This window comes from Callithrix jacchus, chromosome 9 (genome assembly GCF_049354715.1).
Source record: "Callithrix jacchus isolate 240 chromosome 9, calJac240_pri, whole genome shotgun sequence".
Classification (NCBI taxonomy): domain Eukaryota; kingdom Metazoa; phylum Chordata; class Mammalia; order Primates; family Cebidae; genus Callithrix; species Callithrix jacchus.
This window is the reverse complement of record NC_133510.1, coordinates 122,702,432-122,729,893: the sequence shown is the minus strand read 5'-3', so window position 1 is coordinate 122,729,893 and position 27,462 is coordinate 122,702,432. Positions and strand designations below refer to the sequence as shown.

Below are 27,462 nucleotides of genomic sequence, written 5' to 3'. Positions count from 1 at the left end.
GTGCCTGGCACTGCTCTCTGCCATCATGGGGCTTACTTTTTTGGAGACAAAAAATAAATAAACAGGTAAATAAACAAGATGAATACAGAATACTATTAAGGCAGGAAATGTGGAGTAGAGGAGGGAGTTGTTTTGAGCGGGAAGAAGGTAGACTGAAACCTGAAGGCTTGAGATGAATCCAGACCTGCAGAGAGCAGTGGGGAGAGGATGCTTGGCAGGGAGGATGGCGAGTGCAAAGGTCTGGAGAGGGGAAAGAACTTTTTTGTTGAAGGTTTCCCAAAAAATGCAGTGTGGCTCAGCTGTAGGAGCAAAAGGAAGAGGCGAGGGGACAAGAGAGGAAAGAGAAGAGGGGAGGGGGCAGGGGGAGAGAGAGAGTTGAGGTAAGGCCAGAGGGGAAACCAGGAGCTATATCAGCAATCATAATGAATCATCATATTAAAATAAGTTAATATTTATTGAATACTTATTCTGTGCCAGGCCCTGGACTAACCACTCTATGTGCATCATATAATTGATTCCTTACAATAACCTCCATGGAGATAAAAGTAATCTCATCCCCCATTTCACAGATGAGAAAACTGAGTCTCAGAGAGAGGAATGCAAACTGTATTTCTGTGTTCAAAGGTCACTTTCTAAGGGGACTACATAAGCAAAAGTTAGTGCATCCATCCACAAAGCCCTTATGATAACTATTTTATTACACCCCAAAGAACTTAAGAGCTAGATTTGATGCACTGTTTGACCACCAGCACCAGGTAGATGACTTAAATTTAATAAAAATTTGGTTACTAATAGAGAAAATAGGGCAAGTAGATCTCGAAGCTGTGCTACTAATCTCACTGTCAAAAAATTCATTTTCATTTCTTTGTTCTTGCCACATTCACTCTTGCTCTCTCTGGGGCATTTTTTTTTTTTTTTTGAGATGGAGTCTCACTCTCTCACCCAGGCTGAAGTGCAGTGGTTGTGATCTTGGTTCACTGCAGCCTCTACCTCCCAGGTTCAAGTGATTTTCCCACCTCAGCCTGCAGAGTAGCTGGGATTACAGATGCACACCACCACGCCCAGCTATTTTTTGTATTTTTAGTAGAGATGGACTTTCACATATTGGCCAGGCTGGTATTGAACTCCTGACCTGAGATGATCCACATGCGTCAGCCTCCCAAAATGCTGGGATTACTGGTGGGTAGATGGGATGGAACGTTGTGCTTCCTCAGCTCTAAAGCCTTCCATGGCTCCCTATTTCCCTGGAAGAGACTCATATTCTTCATTTTGCCCTTCCCAACCTTGCAGGGGTGGCCCCTGTAACCTCTCTCATCTCGTTTGGATCCTTTTCCCTTTCTCACTGTCTTCCACTTTCCTGTCCCCTGTCTTTGTTCAGGTCATCTCCTCTCTACTTGTGGCCCTCTTCTCTCTCTGTTTCACGTGGCCAGCATCTGCTCATTCTGATCTTGGCTGACATGTTGGGACCTTCAAGGCAGCCTTCTCAGGCCTCCTCATCTCTTCATTTTTTATTTTTTGAGACAAGGTTTTACTCTGTCGCCCAGGCTGGAGTGCAGTGGAGCAATCATAGTTCACTGCAGCCTCAAACTCCTGGGCTCAAGCAATTCTCCAGCCTCACCCTCCAGAGTAGCTGGGACTACAGGTGCACACCACCATGCCTGACTAATTTTTTTATTTTTTGGTAGAGACAGGGTCTCCCTATGTTGCCCAGATTGGTCTCAGACTTTTGTGCTAAGCTGATCATCCTGCCTCAGACTCTGAAAGTGCTGGGATTGCAGGCATGAGCCACTGTGCTCGGCCGGGTCCCATATCTTAAGTAGGTCCTATGATTATAGTCAGTGGGTTCTGACTCAGCTCCTGGTTTATTTCATTCGTGGCTCTTGATTTGAGTCACAGTCATTTGATTCAGTGGCCTGCTGACTTTTGAGTGTTTGTCCTGCCACCTGAGTATGAGCTCTGTGAAGGCACAGACCATATCTCATTATACTCATTGCTCCAATGCCTAATGGAAGGTCTGACAGCTAGCATTCCCTTAATATATATTCCTAATAAAAAAAGAAAAAAATTCATGCAGCCAGGTGTTCATTTTTCCAACCTGTAGCCCTGCTTCTTTTCTTTTCTTTTTTGAAACAGACTTCTTAGGATTTTGCCCAAATATGTAACCATTTGGACAGTTGATTGCTGGTGTGTAAAAAGAATGCTTGGTTGACCAAACAATTGAGGCTCTATTTTTGTGACCCTAAAGGGATTAATTTTGTCTGTTACCTGAATCTTTTTTTCCCTCCACACTACTAAAAAATCAGATGATCTACAAATCTGAAAGACTAGATTGATTTTTTAGCTTTCACTTGATTTTATGCAAGAGTCCTGTGGATAGGACTTAATTTGGATCTTGGTTTTTCCAAAGGCAAGAGTTATAGTGGTATCCACCAATTGTTTTATAAAGTGGAGAATCTTCCATGAGACTGAAATTTGGGAGCCATACCTAATATTGGCCTTGGGGATTAAGATTTTTTTTTTCTAATACTGAAAGACATCTACTTGCGGAATCATGAGCAAGTCAACTGATTGTACCATATTCTCTGCTTCTGTAAATGGGGATGATGGTTAAAAAAAAGTACCGACTTCATGGAATTTCCTGGCAGCTTGACTGGATGAATATACTGAAAGCTCTTAGCATAGAGCTTGGCACATAACTCACATTTAATAAATGGGAGCTATTGTCTAATTTCAGCCATAAGAAGGGAAAGAGTAGGTCTAATGTGACATTTCCTAGGCAACTAAAACATTGTATGCCTTTTTCCTATGCATTTATTCATTCATTAGACAGTTATTAAGCTGCTACCATATACTGGTGCTGTTGTAAGGCTGGGAACACCAGCCATGTATGCTCAGGGGGACAAGGTCCCTGCCCTCAAAGAGTTGCAGGAGCCATATCATCAGCACTCAAGCATATCATTAAAAATGCTCAGGAACATTTACTCTAGTGGTAAAGGGAAGTGGGAGTGCTTGTAAAAGCCATTCTAAATAAAATACTTATCTGACGTCTCAAAAAAAATGCTCAGGCAGGGAGAAGTGCTATGAAGGAAATAAGACTGAAACTTATGGTAGGGAGGAACTGGTAGTCTATTTGGCCTTCATTTCATACTCCAGATTTACTGATGATTTTCTTTTAAATGGAAACTACCCCCTTCCATCTGCAGCTGCCAATATTAGTGTATGTGTATGTAAATTGTACCACACCCCATTTTATTACAGACAGCGTTATAAACTAGATACGTGGTTCTTTAATATAGTAGCTGAACCCAAAGGAAAATCAAGTCTTGTAGGAAAGGCTCTAAAACTTAGTTTTCCTTATTATTATTATTTTTTTTTGAGACAGGGTCTCACTACATCACCTGGAATGCAGTGGTGCTACGGCTCACTGCAGCCTTGACCTCCTGTGCTCTACTGATCCTCCAAGTAGCTGGGACTACTTGGACTCCACCATGCTTGGCTAATTTTTTGTATTTTTCAAAGATGGGGTTTTGGTATGTTGGCCTGGCTGGTCTGGAACTCCTGAGCTTAAGCAATTCACCTGCCTTGGCCTCCCAAAAATGCTGGGATTACAGGTATGAGCCACGGTACCTGGCCTCCTCATTTGTAAAATGGGGATAACAATATCTATGCACAGGTTTGTTGCAAGGCTTAAATGAGATGATGGCAAAAGGGCCCAGCATTATCTCACTTAAGTTTGAAAACCACACAGAGAGGTTGGCATTAATATTTCCATTGTATAGGTGGGAAAACCTAGTGTTGGAGAAGTTAGGTTAAGGAGCAGAGCTGGGATTCAGACTTAGGAGTTGAATTCAGAGCCTGACCCAACATGATGTTTGCCTTTGGATCTGTCCCCAGCCCAGTGTTCATGTTGGAGGCCAAAGGAGGAGCTACAAGCAAAAATGGAAAGCAGTTTTGTGAAAAACTCTGGGATACATAAACAGACCTCTCAAAAAAGGTTCACAAAGCAGTGAAAGGAGCAAGGGCCAGAAAATCCGCAAAAAGGAGAGAAAATATTTGTAATTCACATATACGATGAAGTATCTGTATCTAGAATATATTTTTAAAAAGTCTCTTAAACTCAACAATAAAAAGACAAACAACCCAGTTAAAGAGGGGCAAAGTATCTGAATGGACATTTCTTTGAAGAAGATATAGAAATTGCCAGTAAGCACAGGAAATGCTCAATATCATTAGTCATTAGGGAAATGCAAACCAAACCTCAAAAAGATACCACTTTGCATCTACTGGGATAGCCACAATAAAAAAGATAATAACATGTGTTACTGAGGATATAGAAAAACTGGAACCCTTGTACAATGCTAGTGAGATTGCAAAATTGTGTGCTGTGGAAACAGTCTAGTAGTTCCTCAACAAGTTAAACATATCATTATCATACCACCTTACAATTCCACTCATAGCTCTACACCTAAGAAAATTCAAAAAATAAGTTCATCCAAAAAGGTTGTACATGAATATACATAGCAGCATATTTGTAAGAGCCAAAAAATGGAATCAATCCAATGTCCATCAATGAATGAATAAAGAATATGGTATGAGATATCCATACAATATAATATTATTCAGCCTTAAAAAGAAGGAAGTACTGATTCATGCTACAACATGGAGGAACCTTCAAAACTGAATGTTAAGTAAAAGAGGCCAGGTATGAAAGATCACATATTGTATGATTCCATTTATAAGAAATATACAGGATAGGTCAATCCATAGAGATAGATAATAGATTAGAGGTGGCCAGGGGTTGGGGCATGGACAGTTACTGATAATGGATTGTATTAATCCATTCTCATGCTACCATAAAGAAATACCCGAGACTGGGTAATTTATAAGGAAAGAAATTTAATTGACTCACAGTTCCACATGGCTGGTGAAGCCTCAGGAAACTTACAATCATGGTGGAAGGCACCTCTTCACAGGGCAGTAGGAGAGAGAATGAGCACTGAGTGAATGGAAGAAGAGCCCCTTATAAAACCATCAGATTTCATGAGAACTCACTCACTATCATGAGAACAGCATGGGAGAAACCACCCCCAGGATTCAATTACCTCCCACCAGGTCCCTTCCATGACAGGTGGGGCTTATGGAAACTGCAATTCAAGATGAGATTTGGGTGAGGACACAGCTAAACCACAACATTCCCATTCATGACTCCTCTCAAATCTCATGTCCTCACATTTCAAAACACAAAAATCGTGCCCTTCCAACAGTCACCCAAAGTCTTAACTCATTTAAACATTAACCCCAAAGTCCAGGTCCAAAGTCTCGTTGGAGACAAGGCAAGTCCCTTCTGCCTATGAGCCTGTAAAATCAAAAGAAAATTAGTCACTTCCTAGATACAATGGAGGTACAGGCATTGGGTAAATACACCCATTCCAAATGGGAGAAATTGACCAAAACAAAGGATGCAAGTCCAAATTCCAATAGTAGTCATTAAACCTTAGAGTTTCAAAATGATCTACTTTGACTCCATGTCTCACAACTAGGTCACTCTGACGCAAGAGTTGGGCTGCCATGGTCTTGGGCAGCTCTGCTTCTGTGACTTTGCAGGGTATATATCCCCACTCTGGCTGCTTCCATGTCTGGTGTTGAGTGTCAGTGGCTTGCACCAGGTGCACAGTGCAAGCTATTGGTGGGTCTACCACCCTCTTCTCATAGCTCCACTAGGGAGTGTCCCCATGGAGACTCTGTGTGGGGGCTCCAAACCCACATTTCCCTTCTGCACTGCCTTAGCAGAAGTTCTTCATGAGGGCTCCCTTCCTGCAGAAAACTTCTGCCTGGACATCCAGGCATTTCCATACATCCTCTGAAACCTAGGAGGAGGTTCTCAAATCTAAATTCTTGACTTCTGCATACCCTCAGGCCCAACAGCATGTGGGAGCCCCCAAGGCTTGGGGCTTGCACCCTCTGAAGCAATGGCCCAAGCTATACTTTGGCCCCTTTTGGCCATGGCTAGAGCTGAAGCAGCTGGGATGCAGGGCACCACGTCTGAGGCTGCACACACCAGGGAGTCCCTGGGCCCATGAAACCATTTTCTTCTCCTAGGCCTCCAGGCCTGTGATGAGAGGAGCTGCCTTGAAGATCTCTGACATGCCCTGGAGACATTTTCCTCATTGCCTTGATGATCAACATTTGGGTCCCGGTTACTTAGACAAATTCATGCAGCTGGCTTGAGTTTCTCCCAGAAAATAGGTTTCTCTTTCTTATTGCATTGCTGGGCTGCAAGTTTTCCAAACTTTTATGCTCTACTTCCTCTTGAATGCTTTACTACTTAGAAATTTCTTATGCAAGATACCCTAAATCATCTCTCTCAAGTTCAAAGTTCCACAGATCTCTAGGGTAGGAGTAAAATGCCTCCAGTCTCTTTGCATAGCAAAAATAACTTTAATTTCAGTTCCCAAAAAGTTCCTCATCTCCATCTGAGACCATCTCAGCCTGGACTTTATTGTTCATATCACGATCAGAATTTTGGTCAAATCCATTCAGCAAGTCTCTAGGAAATTCCAAATTTTTCCACATTTTCCCGTTTTCTTCTGAGCCCCCAGACTGTTCCAACCTCTGCCTATTACCCGGTTCCAAAGGCACTTCCACATTTTCAGGTATCCTTATAGCAGTGCCCCACTTCCTCAGTACCAATTTACTGTATTAATTCATTTTCATGCTGCTATGAAGAAATACCTGAGAAAAGCTGGCATTTATCTCCAGGGCTGCCATAGTTTTTGGTTGTATAGCAGGTATTCAAAAATTTTCAAATGAATGAATGAATGTAGGAGAAACTCCCTCCTTGCTTTCTGCCCTGAAGGATGGCAGTAGAAAGTTTCCCAAATGTTGTGAAATCTCTGGGACCAAGCACACTGTGGTATACTCAGTGGTGCTTCTTCATGTTGGTTTTAAGCTCTTCTCCCTCATCTAAATTCCCACTCCCAGCTTTTCTCTTTAAATATAAGAGTCAACCGCCACCCCAATCGGCTTCTTAACCTTGGCGCCAGGGGCTAGAGATGGCCATCATTGGAAGAGAAGGCTGGGGACTCAGGTTTTCTCTGTCTTTGGCCTTGCAGATGTCTATTTGCTACTCCCTCAGCCTCTTTCATTTTCTTCCTCATCGAAAATGAACCTTGAACTTTGCTATAATCAAACATGAATGTGGACAAGAAATTTGGAGGATGTTTGAAGTGACAGAAACATTCTCACTGCTGTCTGCCATTTCCTTCTTTTAGTAGATACTTACACCAAATAGAGAGTAAGAGAAATCTTTCCAAGGGAAAAGATTATGGGCTACCTCTCCCTCAAAAACAAAGAATTTATCTTAGGAGCATCAGGTGCCCTCTATGTGGCTGGTAGATAGATCCAAAATGTGGGCTTATGTTAGAGTGAGCTTCTACTTGGGTGGGGAAAGAGGTACTTCTTACCATCTCAGGCTAAAAACCCCACTGGAATCAGAACAAAAACAACAGCAAAACTGCTGTTAACTCTCCAAGCATCAACTTTGGGGCAGGAGCTGTGTTAAGATGTAGTTTATCTGTCCTTAGTGATCTTCCAGACCAGAATAAAATATCAGAATAAAAGCATTTTTCTTACATTAACTAGAGAGCTGACCATTTCAGCTCTAGAATGATACATGATTTAGAGCAAGAATCACCTTTTGGGGTGGATGAACATCTAATTATTGGTTGGGCATGGTGGCTTACACCTGTAATCCCAGCACTTTTGGAGGCTGAGGTGGGAGGATCTCCTGAACTCAGAAGTTTGGAGACCAGCAAGAAATGCAAATATTAGTCAAGTGTGGCATGGTGATGTGTGCCTGTAGTCCCAGCTACTTGGGGGGCTGAGGCGAGGGCTGAGGCTGAGTCTGGAGGTTTGCTTGGGCTCGGGTGGTGAGGGCTGCAGTGAAACATATTTGTACCATTATATTCAAGCCTGGGAGCCTGGGAGCCTGGGTGACATAGCAAGACTCTGTCACACACACACACACACACAAAAAGATTACTTCTAATTACCAACCTTATCCTCCTTCTTGTTGAATTCCTTATTAACTTTAGAAAAATGCTCATTTCAGACTATAAATAAGGTCTAAATATATTTTATGGAAACTCTGGAAAATATTAAAGCTTTTAATAGGAATATTTGAAATGATAATAGCCAAGATTTGTCAAGAACTTTGCATATATTATCCTATTTAATTCATACGACAATCCCTTGGAGGTAGGTGATATTGTTTCCAATTTACAGATGAGGAAATAGAAACCCAGAGAGTGTAAGAATTCAATGAACGGTTCACCTAACAATGAACGGTAATGCCAAAATTCAAACTGTGGTGGGCCTGATGATAGAGTTTGTGTTCTACATATTATAACTCTTTATACTATAACTGTCCATAATCCTGCTACTTAGAGAAAATCATTGTAGACAGTTTGAAATACTTTTCAGACTTTTCTTCCCTCATGTATGCTCGTGCTTGTGAAGGTATACATATGGGTGTTTGGCTACTTCTAATTGATAAAGAATGAAGGATCTCATTGCACAGACAATTGTGTAGTCTGTCCTGTTTTTCCAATGATCATTCACTCAAGCATTTTCCTGCATCATAAAAATTCTTCAAAAGCATTATCTTGTGATGTAACACTCTATGTTATAAATAGATGAATTATTATTTACTTTGCCAATCTCCTATGTTGGAATCAATATTTATGTCTTTTTCATATTTATAGCACCAAGAATAAATATTAGGCAGTTACTCTGTGCTTTGGTACCATGCTTCATATTTAGGAACTCATTTTATAATTTATTTCATAATTAATGCTGGATGAACAGCTAATATGTAAATACTATGCTTCTCCATTAAGTTCATGGTTTTTCATTTTATCTCTTGGTGAAACTTTGTATACACCTTGTGTGTTTCCTGAGTTTTTTTGGGTACTTTAAATTTTGTTTGCTATTGCTTATATGCCAATATTCTCATCTGTTGAGTTGACAGTAATTTTAGAACATTTTTTCTTTTTCTTCAAGCCATGTCTTCTCTCTTTCAAAGCCGTCCTCATCTTCTTCATTCCTTTATCTCTAGTACATAATTGGTCAATGGGAAGTGAGTTTTCTCTCTTTTTCTGTCTCTGTTTCTTTCCCAGGGTCCCTTCCTTATCCTCCTCTCCATCTGTAGACCTACCCAAATTTCTGAACATAGTCTGATACTTCTTTTTCCAGATGTAAGAAACTCCTTTTATATAGATCAATATTGTTTTAAATCCCAAACTCCTAGATAGCAGGCTCCCACCAAAATAGCTTGATTTATGTGGGCATTTAGTAAATATTTTTAGGAATAACACTTGAATTTTTGGATGACTTTGGGATTTCTAGTTTTGATTCTGTTTGCTCCTGTTTCTACACTTAAAAGTCGTGCTGGGAATTCTGAGATTGGACTTCAAGACTATATAAGGTGCATTTCCTCTTCAGCACCATCAATGCATTCATGTTCATCTGTTTTCTTCTTGGGCTTTTGAGCTTTTTCTCTCCATAAATATTTTCAAGGACAAGTGAGAATTGTCCTTTCAGCTATCTATTGCTAAAGCAAAAAGCTAGGAAGGAATTCTGCCAGGCTTGGTTGAGAGTATTGTCTGATGCTTCTTATATTGATGGGGGTTAATCTATTAAAAGAGAAAGCTTTCAGAACATCAAAGCTATTTCCTATCAAAGTGTAAGGCAGGACAAGAAGTGGTGGCTCATGCCTCTAATCCCAGCACTTCGGGAGGCTGAGGGGGAGCAGATCCCCTGAGCATAGGAGTTTGAGACCAGCCTGAGTCACATGGTGAACCATTTCTACAAAAAATTTAGTTGGGCATGGTAGTGCATGCCCATAGTCCCAGCTACCTGGGAGGCTGAACTGGAAGGTTCAACTGAGCCTGGGGAGGTCAAGGCTGCAGTGACTTGTGGTTGTACTGCTACATTCCAGCCTGTGCAACAGAGTAAGACCCTGTCTCAAAAATAAAAGAAAAAAAAAGACAGGCATAGGGCATAGCCATCTGATTATAATGCTTCATGGGGGTAAGGACTGCTGTGTTTGATTTTGTTGGAGAGGCTCACCACATTTCTGAGCCTCAGTTTTCTTAAGGATAAATACGGAGGACAGTTTTCTTATGTCCCTTGCTGAGATTTTTGCAAGAAATCTTTACCTCCTGGTTCAAGCAATTCTCCTGCCTCAGCCTCCTGTGTAGCTGGGATTACAGGCATGTGCCACCATGCCCAGCTAATTTTTGTATTTTTAGTAGAGATGGGGTTTCACCATGTTGACCAGGATGGTCTCGATCTCTTGACCTCGTGATCCACCCTCCTCGGCCTCCCAAAGTGCTGGGATTACAGGCTTGAGCCACCGTGCCCGGCCGTTTTTTGGTAAAATTTGTTATCACCTGACGCAACCAGTTTTCTGAGCAGCACCATTTTGGAAAGTCTGTCTTAATTCTTGCACTTGCAGAACTGGAAATTCTCAGGTATGTTCAGGCTCACATTTCTGGATAAGGGGCTTTGAGCTAAAGAGTGTCCTGCCCTGAACTAGCAAGCTGAGAACAAAGACAAATTTTCAAATGTGGACCCACTGGTCTGCAGTGTGAACATATTGGTGAGCTCTGGACCAGCCAGGAAAATTATCCTTGGGAACCAAGCCTTGGCCAACCTCTCAGTGACCCTTGGCATTTGCCTGAGTCTCCTGGATATTTTCCAAAAAAAGTTTTGGCAGAAATGCAGAACACAGTTGGGGAAGGGAAGCAAATCCTTGGAGATAAAGGTAAGAGCAGACTTCGGCCTATGTAGTGATTCATCAATGCATTTATTCATTCATCAAATGTTTGTTACATGTGGACCTCATGCTTGACATTGTGCTAGGTGCAGGGGCTAACAGTGTAATCGTAAGGGGCTCACCTATGCAAATCAGTGCAAGGAAGTAAAGATCTGAGAGGAAATCTGTTCAGAGTATAGTGGGCACATTCTTGAGTGAGAGAGGAAGCAATCAAAAAAGGCTTCATGGAGGAGGTGACTTTTTAGCTGAGCCTTGAAAGAGGAGTGTAGTCTGCATTTTAACAAGATCCTCAGGTGATTAAAATTCTAGGATGTGAGTCCTACCTGGGATCCCCTTGATGATTATTTGAAGATATTCTCCAAACTGATCATTGACATTCACACATAAGCCAGAAATAGTTTTCTTATGAATTAATGAGAAGCTCTACCTCAACCATGGCCTTTTCGGCCAACTCGTTTTATAGCTGCTGTCTTGTTTTCTTCTCTGCCACTCCTCTGGGCAGACAATGACTTAGAAGGGGAGGTTTGATCTGAATTTCTTTCTTTTTACTTTTGTTTGTTTGTTTTGAGACAGGGCCTTGCTCTGTTGCCCAGGCTGGAGTGTGGTGGTATGATCTTGGCTCACTGGGACCTCAAGTGATTTTCCTACCTCTGCCTTTTGTGGGTAGCTCGGACAATGGATGCTCACTACTGTGCCTAGCTATTTTTTTTTTTTTTTTAGAGATGGTGATTCATCATGTTGCCCAAGCTGGTCTCAAGCTCCTGAGCTCAGGTGATCCACCTGCCTCAGCCTCCCAAAGTGCTGGGATTACAGGCATGAGCTACCATGTGTGGCCCTCTTTTTACTTTTTGCTATGAAAGTTTTAAATGTATACAAAATTTGACAGGATAGTATAATAAATCCCCATGTTCCCATAACCCAGCTTCCACAGTCATGCATTAGTGGCCAATCTTGTTTTATCTCTATCCCCACATGTTATGTTACAACAAATCCATCCATTACAGAATTTCATCAGTAAATTCAAATGGCCCTTAAGATGTATTTTTTAAAATTAGGAGCATACAGATTCATATGTTGAAGTAGACATAGTCTGTACCACCAAAAATCTGAAAGGGTTCTAACAGCTGTTTAAATTCTAGATACCCAAATCCCAAATGTCAGTGGCCACCAAGTGGCAAAACTTATGAAAGTAACTGATGAAGCAGGGCCATTTGGGAAGCGTGCATATCTGCAAAATCTATGGGTATCGGGAACATGGCCTTCCCATGATGACACACTTCAGACAGGGTCTTCATCATCTGGAACCATCTGAATGCTCTTCAGAGCTTCAAGCAAGAAATTCCCAAGAAATAAGTCACAGGGGTCTGTAATTTTAATACCCCATTTCTCAGTGGCAATCTCAGGTGTCGAAAGAGCCAGAGAACATTGAGAGAAGTCACAGGGAGAGATCCAATGAATCAGCATTCAGTGCTCCAACTCGTGGGCAGCGTCAAGCCCTCTGGATCAGTTGCCTGCACCAAGTCCTCTTATTTCGAAGTTCACAGACACACCTGATCTTCCCCCTACACCTAATTGAAGTCCATCTGAAGCAGTTTTAACGGATGAGCAGTCAAAACTATGTTTCAAGCTCTGGAGGATCTTGGGTCAGATGGAAAAAACACGTGGTTTGGTTTGTCTTTCATCCTGTGAATATTTACTGACCACTGACCTTATCATCCTCAGCAGGTGTGGTCAGACCCGGGGCTTGGCTGTGGCTCACTGGACCAGCCTACAACCAGATAATAGTTTTTGACAAAGCCTTCAGACCAACCATTCATTATCAACTGCATCTTCTGTGGGAGTGAGAGACTGGTTGCCTTGTTTTCAGGAGCATTTCTCTGTCTCTTTTCTGTGTTGAATCCCTTTTCTGGATCCCGTGTCTTTTCCTTGACTTACTCCCTTCTTTTTGGGAGGCACATTCTCCCATGACTTCCTAAGAAAAGATGTATGGTAGGCAATTTATTTGAGATCTTAAATGTCTGGAAATGTCTTTATTCTTCTCTCTCCCTTGAATGATAATTTAATTGGGTCTAGAATTGAAGTTGTGAATAATTTTCTTTCGGGATTTTCGAAGTCACCTTTTCGCTGTTATTTAGTCTTCAGAATTCCTGTTAAGAATTCTGAAGCCATTATTAATCCACATGTGGGATGCTTCCTTTCTTTAAAAGTTTACTGAACTGGAGAGAGATTTTAACCTTGAACATCTGAAATTTCACCAAGATGCGCCTTGGTATGTCTTGCTTCATTCACTTTATTGAGCATTGGGGGATTCTTTTAATCTGAAAACTGATGTATTCAGTTCTGGGATTTTTTTCATATATTACTTATTTGATAATTTCCTCTCTTTAATTTTCTATGATCTTTCCTTTTGGTGGAACTTTCCTTCTTGATGTGAGATTTCTGGGAATGAGTCTCAAATTTTATTATATATATTCTTGGCGATTTTAATTGTTTTTGGAGAATATTTTCTTCCTTTTTTATTGTGGTAAAATATGCATAACATGAATTTTACCATTTTAACTATTTTTAAGTGTACAGTTCATGGCATTATGTACATTTGCATTGTTGGGCAACATGACCAACATCCATTCCCAGAATGTTTCCATCTTCAGATGAAACTCCGTACCCATCAAACAATAACTCCCTATTTCCCTCTCCCCGTAGTCTCTGGCAACCACCATTCTACTTTCTGTCTCATGAATCAGACCACTCTAGGTGTTTCATATAAGTGGAATCATATAATATTTGTCCTTTTGTGACTGGCTTCTTTTATTTAGCATAGTATTTTAAAGGTTGATCCAAGTTGTAGCACATGTCAGAACTTCCTTGCTTTTAAAGACTGAATAATATTCCATTATATATATATATGCCACATTTTGTTTACCTATTCATCCATTGATGGACACCTGGGTTACTTCCATATTTTCCATCTTTGTGATTTTTGTGTTACTCCTTGAGGATCCCTCAACATTAAATTGTAATCCTTCTACTATTTTTATTTTTTTTCAGCTCCAGTTCAAAGGAGCTTCTACTGTTTTTTTTTAATCTACCCACATAATTTTTAATTCCCAAGAGCTCTGTTTTGCTTCTCTGTCTGTTTTATTTTTTCAACCTGTTCTTCTCTTGTGGACACAATATAGTTTCTTATTCTTTGGGGAGGTTACTGACCTAGTCTTGAAGTTTTCTTCTACATCTTGCGTTATTTGTTACCTTTTACTTCTTTTTTTTTTTTGTAAACCACAGGTCTTTGATTTCAGAAGAGTTTCTCAAGTGTCTGATAATCTTTTGTTGCCTCATCATATTTGAAAGCGAGACCCTGAAAAGCTGCTTGGTAGTTTTTTTGCAGGAGGATGGAGCTTGTTAATGGGTGGGTGGATTGCATCCTCTCTCTGGAGGACTCCTACAAATGTTTTCTTTTGGACAGTCACATCCTTGGAGGGAAATTCTCCGATTTCTGTCCAGGAAACCAAGTTGGGGAAGGAGCTTCCTTGTTCAGCAGTGCAGCTTTCCATTAATCTCATTTTCAGCTTGGCACCTAAACTCTTCTCTCAGCTGTGCCTGGTGTCTAGAGTCATTCTGTTTAATCTCACCAGAGAGAAAATCTCCACTCCTTTGCCTGGGCTGGTGAGGAAGTGGGGGCCTGGCTCTGTGGGGTGGTAGACAATCTCTGGCAGTTCCATGACTTCATAAACAGACGTTCGAAGATTTTTCCTACTCTGTATTCCTGACATCAAAGGCAGTATCTTCAGTTAGTACCTCCAATTTCTGATCTTCTTAGAGTTTTGCAGAACAAATTGACTCTCTTCTTTTTGGCTACTATTTCTGCAGGATTTAGATTTCAGTGTCATCTACTGTGTAAAATTAGTTGGTACCCAACCAGCTATTTTCCATCGTCTAAGATTTTGTCACCATTCTCATTTCTTATGTTCTCCTAATTTGTCCTTGAGTGTTTACATCCTTTTAAACTCATTTACAAAAAAATTCTGGGTACATTGCAGGTGTATACATTTACGGGGTACATAAGATGTTTTGATACAGGCATGCATGTGAAATAAGCACATCATGGAGAATGGGGTATCCATCCCCTCAAGCATTTACCATTTACCTTATGGACAATGCAATTACACTCTTTAATTTATTCAAAAAATGTACAGTTAAGTTATTATTGACTATAGTCACCCTATTGTGCTACCAAGTAGCACTTACTGTCATTTTAAGTGGTCTTAGAAGGGATGGGAGTAAAACAAGTAGGTTCAATATTTCATTATTAACCAAAAGTTCTCTTGCTCATTTGTATGTGATTCAGTATGGCATTATTATTTACCTTTAAGCTACAACAAATTTTTACTCCAGTGACATGTCTACTACTGGTCATTGTTTTTATTCTTATCAATTTTTCTAGTCTCAATATAAACAGAAAAACTGGGAAAGGTAATAGCTTGTATCTCTAGAATCTTCCATTATCATCTGGTTGTGTTCTAAGAAGTAACCTGAAAACTTTTCACTTTTATTATCTAATCTCCACAATTGCACTTGGGTAAATACTATCACAACCCCCATTTTACAAGGCGGAAAAACCAAACTTCAGAAAGATCGAGGCACTTGCATAAAACCACAAGCACATCAAGGAAAAGGATTTTAACCTTAACGGTTGGTCTCTAGACAGGCTCTCTAGGCAGGGATCTGTGTGAGTCATCTGAGGCAATGGTGTGCATGGGAATCTTGACTGAGGGTTGCACCATTCCCCATGAAGGCATTTAGAAATGTGGGAGCATCTGTGGTAGTCTCAGTGATTTGGGGGCACTGCTGGCATTTGGTGGAAAGACTCAAAGTACTAATGTCCTGCCATGCTATAAATTGTCCCCCAGTGAAGAATGGACAAATCCCCACACACCTATTGGTAGGTGTGTGAGAGAAGTTCTAATGCAAAGCTTATAAGCCACCCAGTCAAAAGTCATTGGTTATTTTGTATCCGTGATTAGAGTGACCAGTTGGTTCAGTTTTGCAAATTATCACATCATGATGTCATCAAGAATTGAGGGTTGGCATGAACTCGTCCTCTGAGTCAGGAAGCAAATTCCGGCTACAAAACTAATAGACAGTGAACTAACCCTAAATTTGCCAGCACTCTTGCAACTTGCCTAGAGCCTCACTTCTTTGAGATCCAGGAGGGCAGAGACCTTGCTGATCTTATTTTCCACTTGATAGAGATAAAGGAATCGCTGGAATAGAGTGTGGCACATAATAGATGCTCAATAAACAGCTAGCTTGTGCTCCTCACCAAGCTATGTGCCCTGGTGCAGGGCTGTGTCTGCATGGAGAAAACGTGCTATCTTCAAATTCACACACAGGTATAATATGAGCTACCAGGAACCCAGTCTAGGGGGAAATTCTTGAGACATGTGTCCCTCAAATTGAGGTTAAGTATGCTTTCAACAAATTAGACTTCCAATACATAGAGGAAGAAATACTTCTGTGTCCTTGACAATGCTTAATCCATCAGCATCCAACAGAACAAGACATGTTGGATTAGAACCCATCTGTGGTGTGCCACCTCCTAGTCCCCAGGGCCCCAGGACTCCCTTGGATCTACATGGGGTGGTAGAAAGAACACAGAAATCCACAACTTGAAGAACACTCTTCTTGAAAGTGTATTTTTCCAAAGTAGTTTTCTTTGCCAGCGCCTACTCTAACTTGGTGATTTTATAGAAAGCTTCTCAGGCTTGGTTTCATAAATAAAAGTATTGATTGTTTTGAGATTGTTGGCTCTTTTTCTTTACCATTCTGGAAATGAATTATTTTGAGCCTTGTCAATATGTTCCACACAGTCATGTTTATATCAATTTGAATCATCTTACAGTGCTTCTTCATTAAGATGGGATGGTCTTGATATTGGGAATGTGTCCATTCTTCATTGGGGGACAACCCCTAGCATGGCAGACATTAGTACTTTGGCTCTTTCCACCAAATGCCAGTAATACCCCAAATCATTGAGAGTACCACAAATGCTCCCTCACATTTTTAAATGCCCCCCGCATTTCTAAATGCTTTCATGGGGAATGGAGCTCCCCCGCATGGAGATTCCCTGGTACAACACTGTTATGCCTAAACTTATAAATTACAGAAAAGTGAGAGTTGAAAATAGCCATGACTGAACATCACAAGGCACCCCAGGGGGAGCAAACGCCTGGCAGAATTGGTCTCCCATCTTCCTTCTGCACATCCTTCCTATTCCTTTGGACTTTGGAGTCCTTGTGATGAAACTGATCAAGCCCAGAACTGTGCTATATCAATGGGAAAACACTTCCAGTACCTTAGAGAAAGTGCAACAGGAAGGGTGTAGGACATGCTGTTTAGAATTTGTTTTCATATGTAACACGATAGCTCCAAGTTCCAAATCTATACATCTGTCTGACAATACCGCACGTACCTAGTATAGTGCCAAGAGCTAGAATGCTTTGTTTGTTTCATCCTTACAACAGTTTTGCTCAACTTAAAACAGCTTTCACATTCCCATTTTATAGATGAAGAAACCAAGGCTTTAAAAAGGTACAAAACTTGGCCGGGCATGGCGGCTCACGCCTGTAATCCCAGCACTTTGGGAGGCTGAGGTGGGTGGATCACTTGAGGTCAGGAGTTTGAGACTGGCCTGGGCAACATGGTGAAACCCCGTCTCTATTAAAAATACAAAAATTAGTTGAGCATGGTGGCTCACATCTGTAGTCTCAGCTGCTTGGGGTGGCTGGGGTGGGAGGATTGCTTGAACCCGGGAGGCAGAGTTTGCAGTAAGCTGAGATCGTGCCACTGCACTTCAGCCCGGGTGACAGAGTGAGACTCCGTCTAAAAAACAAAAAAAGAGAGAGATACAAAACTTGTCCATAGCAAACTGTCCCCAGTGTCTGTTCTGGCAACAGAATAGTCTCTTGCTATACAATTATTGAAAAGTCTTGGGGGAGGGAATGGGGAAGAGGGGATTAGAAAAAGAAGTTTCAATTCAAAGCATGTGCAAACCTCATCTCCCAGGGAGTATCAAGCAGCACCATTAGTATCGGACCTGCCACTACCAGCTGGAGTGCCAGCTGATTTCCGACCCATGAGGGAAAAAGCCTTTCTAAGTGGCACTGGGAAAGGGGTGAATTGGCTGCTTCATCAACAAACCACGATAGAATGTGGGCACCAGTTGCAGCCACAGAGTCTGCTGCTGCCTGGAGAATTTGGCTGCAGCGTCATTTCCAGACTCTCCGCAAAAAAGAAAAGTCAAGACTGGATATCTGGGGAGAGGAAGGAAGGGAGGAAATTGGCTGGTTTGTCGGAAGGAACCGGATGCTATGGCTTCCGGGGATCCAGAATGGGAAAAAATGGTTAATGATTCATCCACACCACTCAGTCATACATGCATTCATTTCATAATACTTATTAAGCATCCGTCACGTGCCAGATTTTCTTCTAGATGCTGAAGCTACAGGAACTGACAAATATCCCTGCCCTCATAGAGCTTATATTTTAATGAGAGGGACACTGACTGTAAACATATAAGCGATTAAAAGACTCTATCAAATGGAGAGAAATATTTTGATCAAAAGGCAGCAGGGAAGGGGGAACAGAGCTCACGCAGGGTGGGTGGGTGGGTGGTCCTGATTTGAAACAGTAATCACAGAAGGCCTCATAAAGCGACATTTGAGTAAAGATTTTGTAAAAGTACCATGCTGGGCACTGTTCTAAGCATTTTGCAATTATTATGTCATGAATGCTCCCAACAACCCCAAGAAATATGGCTATGATTATTTTGGGTTTTACAAATGTAACATGATACATTCATGATACATCTGAACTTCAGAGACTGAGGTTCAGAGATGCAGTGACTGCAGAGATCACACAGCTAGAAAGTGGGAGAATTTTGGGATTTGAATACAGACTTGCTTTAACTTTGGCGGCTGCGCGCTTGCATGTCCGTGCGTACGCCGTCCACAAACCCGCTTTGGGAAAGGGCAAGTTATGGGTGCAAATGGAGCCTTGCAGGTACCCACCAAGTGCACATGGTGCCACCACCCGTAGGTGGATTTGATGGGGGAGAGGCGGCTCACGATTTTCACCTTGCCGAAGCGGCTCTCCGTCTATGACCGGGGAGTTTGGTGGCTCAGCTGCAGGCGAGGTGGGCCGGTGGGGGAGGGAGTGCAACTGCGAGGGTTGTCCCGGGACATTGCCAGCCTGAACCTCACCCCGCCCGCCACCCCCGGGCCAGCTGCTTCAGTCAATAAGGCAGGGGCCTGGCAAGCACTCGTCACTCTCCTGGTGGGGTTTTCTTGGGTGTTCCTAGCGGGGTTGAAGGGGGCTGGGGAGCTGAGCTCCGGAAGGGTGGACTAGAAGCCCCAGCGTCCTCTCCTAGAGAGGCTGGCAGCTCCGGAGGCCGGTGCGCCGAGGGCAGGCAGAGCCACGAGTTGCGTGGAGTCCCCGAGTGCATTAGCGGGAGAGCCCCAGGCGTGGGACAGAGCGGTGGAGGGGCGCCTGGGAGCCCTGCGGGACACCAAGAGAGGCGAGGGTGGGGCTACTGCACAGCAAACAGGGAGGAACTACGGTGCGCTGGGTAGAAAGAGTAAGAGAGAGACGCACGCACTTTGCTGGTGAGGGGTCACAGGAAGAGCTTAAGAAAGGCTTAAAGAGGTAGCGGGTGTGAGCTAGCCTCGGGCTGGCGCGTTGGAAAGGGGATGCAGGAAGGAGGCCAAGAGAGGGAGCCGGGTATAGGAAGAAGCGAGAAGGAATGCTTGCTCGGACAGAGCCTGCGGTGCCAAATCGTGAAAACCGCGGGTTAAGGAGGGGCATCAGGAATGGCCTGGGGACCCCCGGAAAGTGGCGGAAGCGGTGCCGTTGGGCGCAGCAAAGAGAGAAGGGAGCACACGCTGAGACAGAGACAGTCCTGGGCGCTGGAGAGCAGGAGCCCCCTGCGCAGCAGGGAAGGAAACGTAGAGCCTCCGCGCTCAGAGAAAGGGACTTACTGATGCCCACTAGGGTGGCGCACATTGGGGCTCTAGAAAAGAGGGTTGAGAACCCCCGGGTGAGTGCCTAGGAAGGTCAGAGGAGTCAGCAAAGTCCATGGAAGAACTTCTCCCAGTTGGAGAGGAAACGCACCCTGGGAGCTGGAAGGGAGAGGAGAACCTGGCTGGGGGAAGCTTGATCAGGCTCTGAGCACCACGAGGAGTGCAGAGGAGGTGCGGATAATTGCGGGAAGAGCTCTGAGAGCCCGAGAAAGGTGAGGAGGAGGTGAGAGGACAAAGTACTCCTAGCTCGCCGGGCCGGAGGAGGGAACCGCAGAGAGCGCGCGGAGTCCCCTGCAGGGGTCTCTCCTCCCAGGCTGCCTCTGGCCGTAATACACTCACCATTATGGAAAAGACCAAAGCCACGATGTTGATGGGGTACGCAGGGCAGAAACACGAGACGATGGTGAGCCACAGGTAGTTCTTGGGCAAGGGGACGTCCTCCTCGGTTTTGTCATCTTCAGTGTTGGCCTCGGGGCTGCTGTCCAAAGCCCTCTTGAAGTCAGGGCTGGGGGCGTACTGAGACATGGGCGAGGCCGGCAGCGCAGGGAGGGCGGAGGAGCGCACGGTCTGCGTGGTCTGGGGCTCTGGCCGCTGGTTCCTGGTGAGGCTCTGAAAAGCCAGCGGCTCGGGGCTCAAGGGAGACGTGACCTCACCCCTTCTGCGTCCTCCGCCAGCACCCGCCCGGGCTCAGGGACCCGGGCCAAGAGCCTCCCCACAAGGAGAAGGGAGGGAGAAACGGAGTGAGGGGAGGCGGGGAGGACAGAGGGAGCGTCCGCACGAGAAACAGGGGACAGGCAGACGAAGGCACCCCATTCCCTGAAGGACACACCCAGACACCGTCGGAGGGACCCACAGACTCACACTGAGAAGTCTGAAATAAAGGAAGGCTCCGGGAAGGAGGACGCAAAGGTCCATTAAGTTCCAAATTGGCCAGCCCACGGGCTGAGGATGACCAGCTCATTTTTAAAAGCCACTTAATTCAAATACATTTAGGTAGGACGAGACCAACCCTATCCAGTTGGCAACAGACTCACTACTTGCTCTTGACTTCAGTGTTTTACCTTAACTGTCTGGTGTGTGGGCATTTGTCTCCCGTGCCTCAGACCTTGAACACTGAGCTCCAGGAATCTCTCCTCCCCACTCTCCCAGGTGCGCTAGGAACCAGGTGCCCAGCTTTGGCCGCAAAGCTTTCTACACTCTATGGGGAGCTCAAGAAACTGGAGACCAGTACAGTCAGCCAGTGGGCACTGCCCGATCCGTGCCTGTCCGGGTGTCCTCCCCAGTGTGGAAACAAGGAATTCTTCTTTCCACTTTTCCACCTGCAGGAACCCTAGGGAGAAATGCAGGTAGATAAGGCTGGCCTAGGCCATCTAGATGGATGAGTGGGTTGGGGAGAAGAGAAAGGTATTCACTTTGGGGACTAGAACGAGAAAAGCAATTGTATCGGTGTCTAAGCTATTAATGAGAGGGCCGTATGGACCAGAACTGAGGCTTGAATCCAGACAGAACTGGGAAATTGTCACTTCAGGAAAGTCCCATCATCTTGCTAAGCTCCTATTTCTCCATCTGAAAAAGGGGAAATAATAATAGTCCCTGCCTCATAAAGTCATAGTGACTCTTCTATGAGATGGTACATTACAGGTAAATCCACATGCTTGATAAATATTAGCTATTATTAGCATGCTATTCTTCCTTCTATTCTGAAACATACAGTGCATTATGCAGTACCCTAAACCTGATATCCCTTGCAAATATTTCATCAAAAATGCAGATATTCTGAACTGCAGGACCACAAATAAATGAAAATAATTTGATCATGCACAGTGTCAAAAGCAATTGCCCACATCATCATACTCAAAAGTATTAATCATCTTCTTGGCTTCCTTAGAACATAAGCTGATTGCCTGGGACATTCTCACTTATCTCATGAGCCATTCTTATTTGGTCATCTGCCTCCCTCATTGGACTGCACACTCCCAGAGAAAGGGGGTCATCTGGCCCATCTTCATGTCAGCATCTGGCACAGTTCCTGGTACAAGGGATGTACTTAGTATAGCTTTCTGGGTGAACACACAAAGATGAACATCTCCACCATGCCTTCTTTTCCATTTTGATGGATTAATGAAATGGGAATAGCTAGAAGATGAGATTCATCTACTGAATTCTCAACCTAGTCTTTGCATTGGCTGTTCCCTCTGCTGACTGTCACATGGCTCCACTTTCTTATTCCTCAGGTGACAGCTCAAGTAACTTCTTCAAAGAGAGGTATTTGTTTTCGATTTATCTAGCATAGGTCTCCATCATTAGTTTACACTTGCCAGCTTGTTATTTTTGTGTGTGTGTAGTGTGTGTGTCACAACTCTAATTTATTTCTTTACTTGTCCACTATCTGTTCTTTCTCTAGACTGTACCTGTCCAACCTGTTCAGAACTATATTTCCAAGTCTTAAGAATCGTCCTGGCACATAGTAGGAATGCAGGAAATGTTTCTTGAATGAATTGACCAAAATTACCTGGAAGTATTAAAAAATGATTTTCAGGTCTTGATCAAGACCTACTTTGATTAGAATTTCCCAGGTAGCACCCCAGAAATCTGTACTTTTAATGCCTGAGAAAACTGTATTTTTAGAACACCCCCTGGTGATTCTGATGCAACTGAGCAATTTCTCAGATCCCAGCTGTCTCTAATTCTTAGGACACAGTTCTGGATCTTTAGTTTGGAGATTCTCTCAGGTGTCTCAAACTCAATGTGTCAAAGAGGAACTCATTTTGGTCCTTGGTCAATGAACCCTGCCCACTTTTCCAGTCTCTTCTGTCAAGTATCTCCTTTCTTATTTATTTACTATTTATTTTTAGAGACAGAGTCTCACTCAGTTGCCCAGGCTGGAGTACAGTTTGGGCAATCATAGCTCACTGCAGCCTCAAACTCCTGACTTCAAGCGACCCTCCCACCTTGACCTCCCAAAGTGCTGGGATTGCAGGCATGTATCACCATGCCCAGAATTCTCTCCTTTCTTACTGCACTTCAGTTACATAGACATTTTCCCTGCTTTCTCCAACATACCTAACCTTTTCCCACCCCAAAGTCTCTGTACCTACTGATCCTCCTGGAATGCTTTCTCTCTTCCCTAGCTATTGGTTCCTTCTTTCCCTCCAGGACCCACTAACTCATATGTTGTCTCCTGACGGAGGCCTTCCCTGGCCATCATATCTAAAGTGGACCCCATCCTCTTATTCTCCATCCCACTTCCTTGTTTATTTCCTATGTCAGACATGGTCTTACTTATTTATTTATTTGTCTTCTTATTTACCGTCTTTCCCATTAGAAAGGAAGCTCCACAAGGGCAGAGATATTTTTTTTTGTTTTGTTTGCTTTGTTATCCCAAACACCCAGCACCGTGCCTGGCCCTTAGTAGGTGCTCAATAGATAATTCATTGTATGAATAAATTGTGAATTTAGTCATCCAAGTTAGGCACTTGGCGACATTCTTCTTCTCTTTCCTTCAGCCTCTCCATGAACTATTCATCAAACTTTTGATTCCTTCTCAAATGTGACTCTTCATTTCATGTTCTCTTTTCCCATCATCCTGGCCTTCCAATTCTGTCTCTTATTCACAGTGAAAAAGTGCTCCCTGAACCAAATTAGTGATCTGAGCCTAGTGAATTTATTTTTAAACTATTTTTATTTTTATTTTTCCCCCTTCTTTTCACAGGGGTTGATGAGGCTAGGTAATTTTGTTGGTGCCAGTAGCCCAAGGTTTGGGTATCATATGCAATTTTGCTTTTCAAAGTTTTGAACTGTATTGGTCACTGTAACCTACTAGCGTCATCTAAGGAAAGCCAAAAGGAGGGGTTATTAACTCATTTCCTTCTGCCAGGAAAACAGCTGTTTAACATGAGCTGAACACTCTAGAATCGTCAAACATTGACCAAACACCCACTGTTGCACTGAGTGCATTCCCTGTGTGTATCATCTCATTTAAGTCCTATAGCAAATTTTCTGAGGGAGGTGGTGAGGTTTTCTTTTTCGAAAATGAGGAGAGCTAGGGAACATATAAGTAAAGGGACATGTGTAAAGTCTTCTAGCTAAGAGGAGTTGCCAGAATTTGAACTAGGTTTGAGATGTTTGTTTAGGTAGCAGGTCCAGGCCAGAAAGGTAAATGGATATCTCTGACGTTCATTGGAGTTATTATGCTCTGCTCAGGGAAGATGGATTAATAGCTTGTTGACTGGTCTAAGATGTAGCATTGAAATTGCCATCACTTGAAACTTTTCAAATTAAATTGAAATGAAAGTGCCTACACCAGAAAGTGTAATGTATATGGTGTTGATTCTTGAGGGATGCATTAGATCACTCAATGGGGGTTTCTAGCTCTAATTTCCTGAGCTTCACTAATTTTCTCTTGAGAGGTCAGTTTATTGCTCTTGGATGAACCCTACTGGCTGATTGCTTAATAGTATGGCAATACCTACCCTCTTTAAAATGAGACAGAGGAGAAAGCAACTTTCTAATAGCCAGTCTAGAAGGGAAAGGCTTACTGTAGCTTTCTGGATTCCAGTGTAGCAACTTACCTTTTTGATCTTTGAAACAAGTTTTATTTCCAAATGTAAATGTAATATGTATTCATTTTAGAAAATTGAGAAAAACACAAACAGAAAGAGGTATTATCCAAGTAACCACTACAAACAGAAGGGGCTATTTCCTTCTGGTCCTCTTTCTACGTGTATATATCATTTTCCACTAAAACGAAATTATATACAATTTTGTTTCCTCTTTTTTTCACTCAATGTTATATGACAATTAACATCCTTTGCAGATATTTTCATGGTCTGTGTAATTTCCCACTGATTAAATGGGTTATTATTTATGTCACCATGCCCTGATCATAAATATTGAAGTTATTTTTAGTGTTTATACATTGTTATTTTAAAAATTGCTGTGATGAATCTCTATTGTACTGAGAATCTGCATTCACGACCTTTTCTTTGTGAATTGCAATCTTACAGGGTAGATATCAGTCTTTGAAAGGGCAGAGAAAAAATTCAGATGGGCTGGTTGAGAAGTTGTATCATGAGATATGTACAAAAGGTAAAATTAAAATTTAGACCAAGGAAACAACCACAGATTCAATGGACTACAGACATGAGATGCTTCATAAGAGATGAAATTAGATGGATTCAAAGAACAACTTCCCGATGCCAAATGGATCCCTGAATCTAACATTCAATGGCAATAGATTGGTGTTGAATCTATGAATGCGTGCTGGAAATCTACACTTTTTGATCTTAGCTATGTCTAGGATTCCAAAATAAAGGTGGGCTGGGGTAGAGGGGTGGGTGGTTGGGCGGGGGTGGAGAGAGAGAGAGAGAGAGAGAGAGAGAGAGAGAGAGAGAGAGAGAGAGAGAGATTCTGCTGATCTGTGAGAATGTAAGAGAAAGAGTCCAGATCTTTAGGAAATGGTAAGAGGTTGAGTGCATTTGCTGCCAAATTTCACATTAGTCTCAAGTGCCAGCTGTTAGTAGTCATAAAGTAACTGCTGTGGTCTCAGGGGTTTGCTACAAAATAACAGTGTCTTTTTGGCTAATATTATTAGAAAACCATTTGCCTTCCCACTTTCCAACAACTTTGGTCATCTCACAAGGAAAACAAAAAGGAAAAACTGAGAAGAGGAAGTATAAGGGGGAAGCTATCAGAGGAAAGGAAGTATAACAGGGAAGCAGATTCAGTATCCTTCCTTTCTTCCTTCCTTCCTTCCTTCCTTCCTTCCTTCCTTCCTTCCTTCCTTCCTTCCTTCTTCTTTCCTCTCTCTCTCTTTCTTTCTTTTCTTTTCTGAGTCAGAGTCACCCAGGCTGGAGTACAGTGGTGTGATCTCAGCTCACTGCAGCCTCCTCCTTCTGGGTTCAAGTGATTCTCCTGCCTCAGCCTCTCGAGTTGCTGGGATTATAGGTGCCTGCCACCACACCTGTGTAATTTTTGCATTTTCAGTAGAGATGGGGTTCCACCATGTTGGCCAGGCTGGTCTCGAACTCCTGACTTCAGGTGATCCACTTGCCTTGGCCTCCCAAAGTGCTGCAATTACAGGCGTGAGCCACCACACCTGCTCTTGTTAATTTCTTAAACCATGCCTTTTCATAAAACTACTTTTGAACAGAGGACCATATTAAATAAAACTCAGCCTTTCGGGTTTGAAATGCAATTCTTTCCCTATTTGTTCTCCATTGTACCAGATACTAAGAAAGCAGCCACCTGTCACTCTTCCTGCTGAATCGATGATACAAAATGCTGTGTATTGGACCATACGCTGTAGCTCATGGATGAGCTGTTCATAATAATTAGCAAATACAGCAGTGGTAATGGAAATCAGAGGGAAACTACCCATACTGTAATTTACTGGCATTGACATTCCTCACTGTCTCTTCTAGTCCTTGGATCCAGGTGTGATTTTCATACACTTGCAATAAAAGTACACGCACAATTTGGCATCTTGATTTCTTCTAAAAACTTAATGCTCTATACCAAACCCTTTGCAAATTGTGATCCTCTGCTTAATTATTTTTGATCACTTTAAAAATTGTATGATAATATAACTGTTTTCCTTTTGCCAGATACTTTTGGGGAATCTGTTATCTTTTGTATTAAAAATAAGAAAGCATGGCTGGGCATGGTGGCTCATATCTGTAATCCCAGCACTTTGGGAGGCTGAGGTGGGAAGATCGCTTGAGCCCAGGAGTTTGAAACTAGCCTGGGCAACATGGTGAAACTCTGACTCCACAAAAAATACCAACAAAATTAACTGGGCTTGGTGGTGTATGCCTGGAATCCTAGCCAGTCAGGAGGCCAAGGTAGAAGAATTGATTTTGCTCAAGAAGTTGAGGCTGCAGTGAGCTGTGTTTTTGCCAGTGAACTCCAGCCTGGGTGACAAAGTGAGACACACACACACACACACACACACACACACACACACATACACACACAGAGCAGGAATTTTAGAGAGGCTTCTAAGCCCTATTTCTTTTCTCTCTTCCCTCACCAACCTACCTAGGAAAGTACCATGGCCTCATCAAATGAAATGGAGATACTCAAAGCAAGTCTGTCTATGCTGGGAGCATGGGGGAGAGGTCTCCTGAAGCAGAATTATTTCCAAAGACTCTGAACTCCAAACCACTTAGGGTTTGAAGGACTGAAAGTTGGGTAGGGAATTGCAACCAGAGTGACGGATAGTGGAGGCACTGGGAGTGGTAGATGAGCAGAGTTGGTCTGGAGAGGGTGATAGGAAGACTGGGTTGGAGGAGATGAGAATTACACTTTGGTGCGTCCTAGAGAGAGAGAACAGAGTTCCTGTTTGGAGCTCACTATTTGGTGAACCTAAGTTAAGGAGAACAGATATTCTGGATTTTTTGTCAGCCTGTATCATACTTTATTAGTTACATCTAATTATTCATTAAAAATATTTATTTGGCTCCCCTGTGTCAGGCAGTGTTTGGGTGCTGGAGACAGAGTGACAAGCAAGAAAGCCATGATTCCTACCCTTATGGACAAACAAATAAGTTA

General features: G+C 42.8%; 1 protein-coding gene and 1 long non-coding RNA gene across 2 annotated transcripts in view; one reads left to right on the top strand and one right to left on the bottom strand.

Annotated features, from left to right (window-relative positions):
• TMEM233 (transmembrane protein 233) overlaps positions 1-20,497 on the bottom strand; it is a 48,618-nt gene extending 28,121 nt beyond the window's left edge. The window contains exon 1 of the mRNA XM_002753067.6: positions 20,251-20,497. Coding sequence (XP_002753113.1) covers positions 20,251-20,436 — 186 coding nt within the window. The 5' untranslated portion in view covers positions 20,437-20,497. The remainder of the gene's footprint in view (positions 1-20,250) is intronic.
• Positions 19,160-27,462, top strand: part of LOC118144365 (uncharacterized) — a 126,141-nt gene continuing 117,838 nt past the window's right edge. The window contains exon 1 of the long non-coding RNA XR_004729140.2: positions 19,160-20,123. This is a non-coding gene — a long non-coding RNA (uncharacterized LOC118144365). The remainder of the gene's footprint in view (positions 20,124-27,462) is intronic.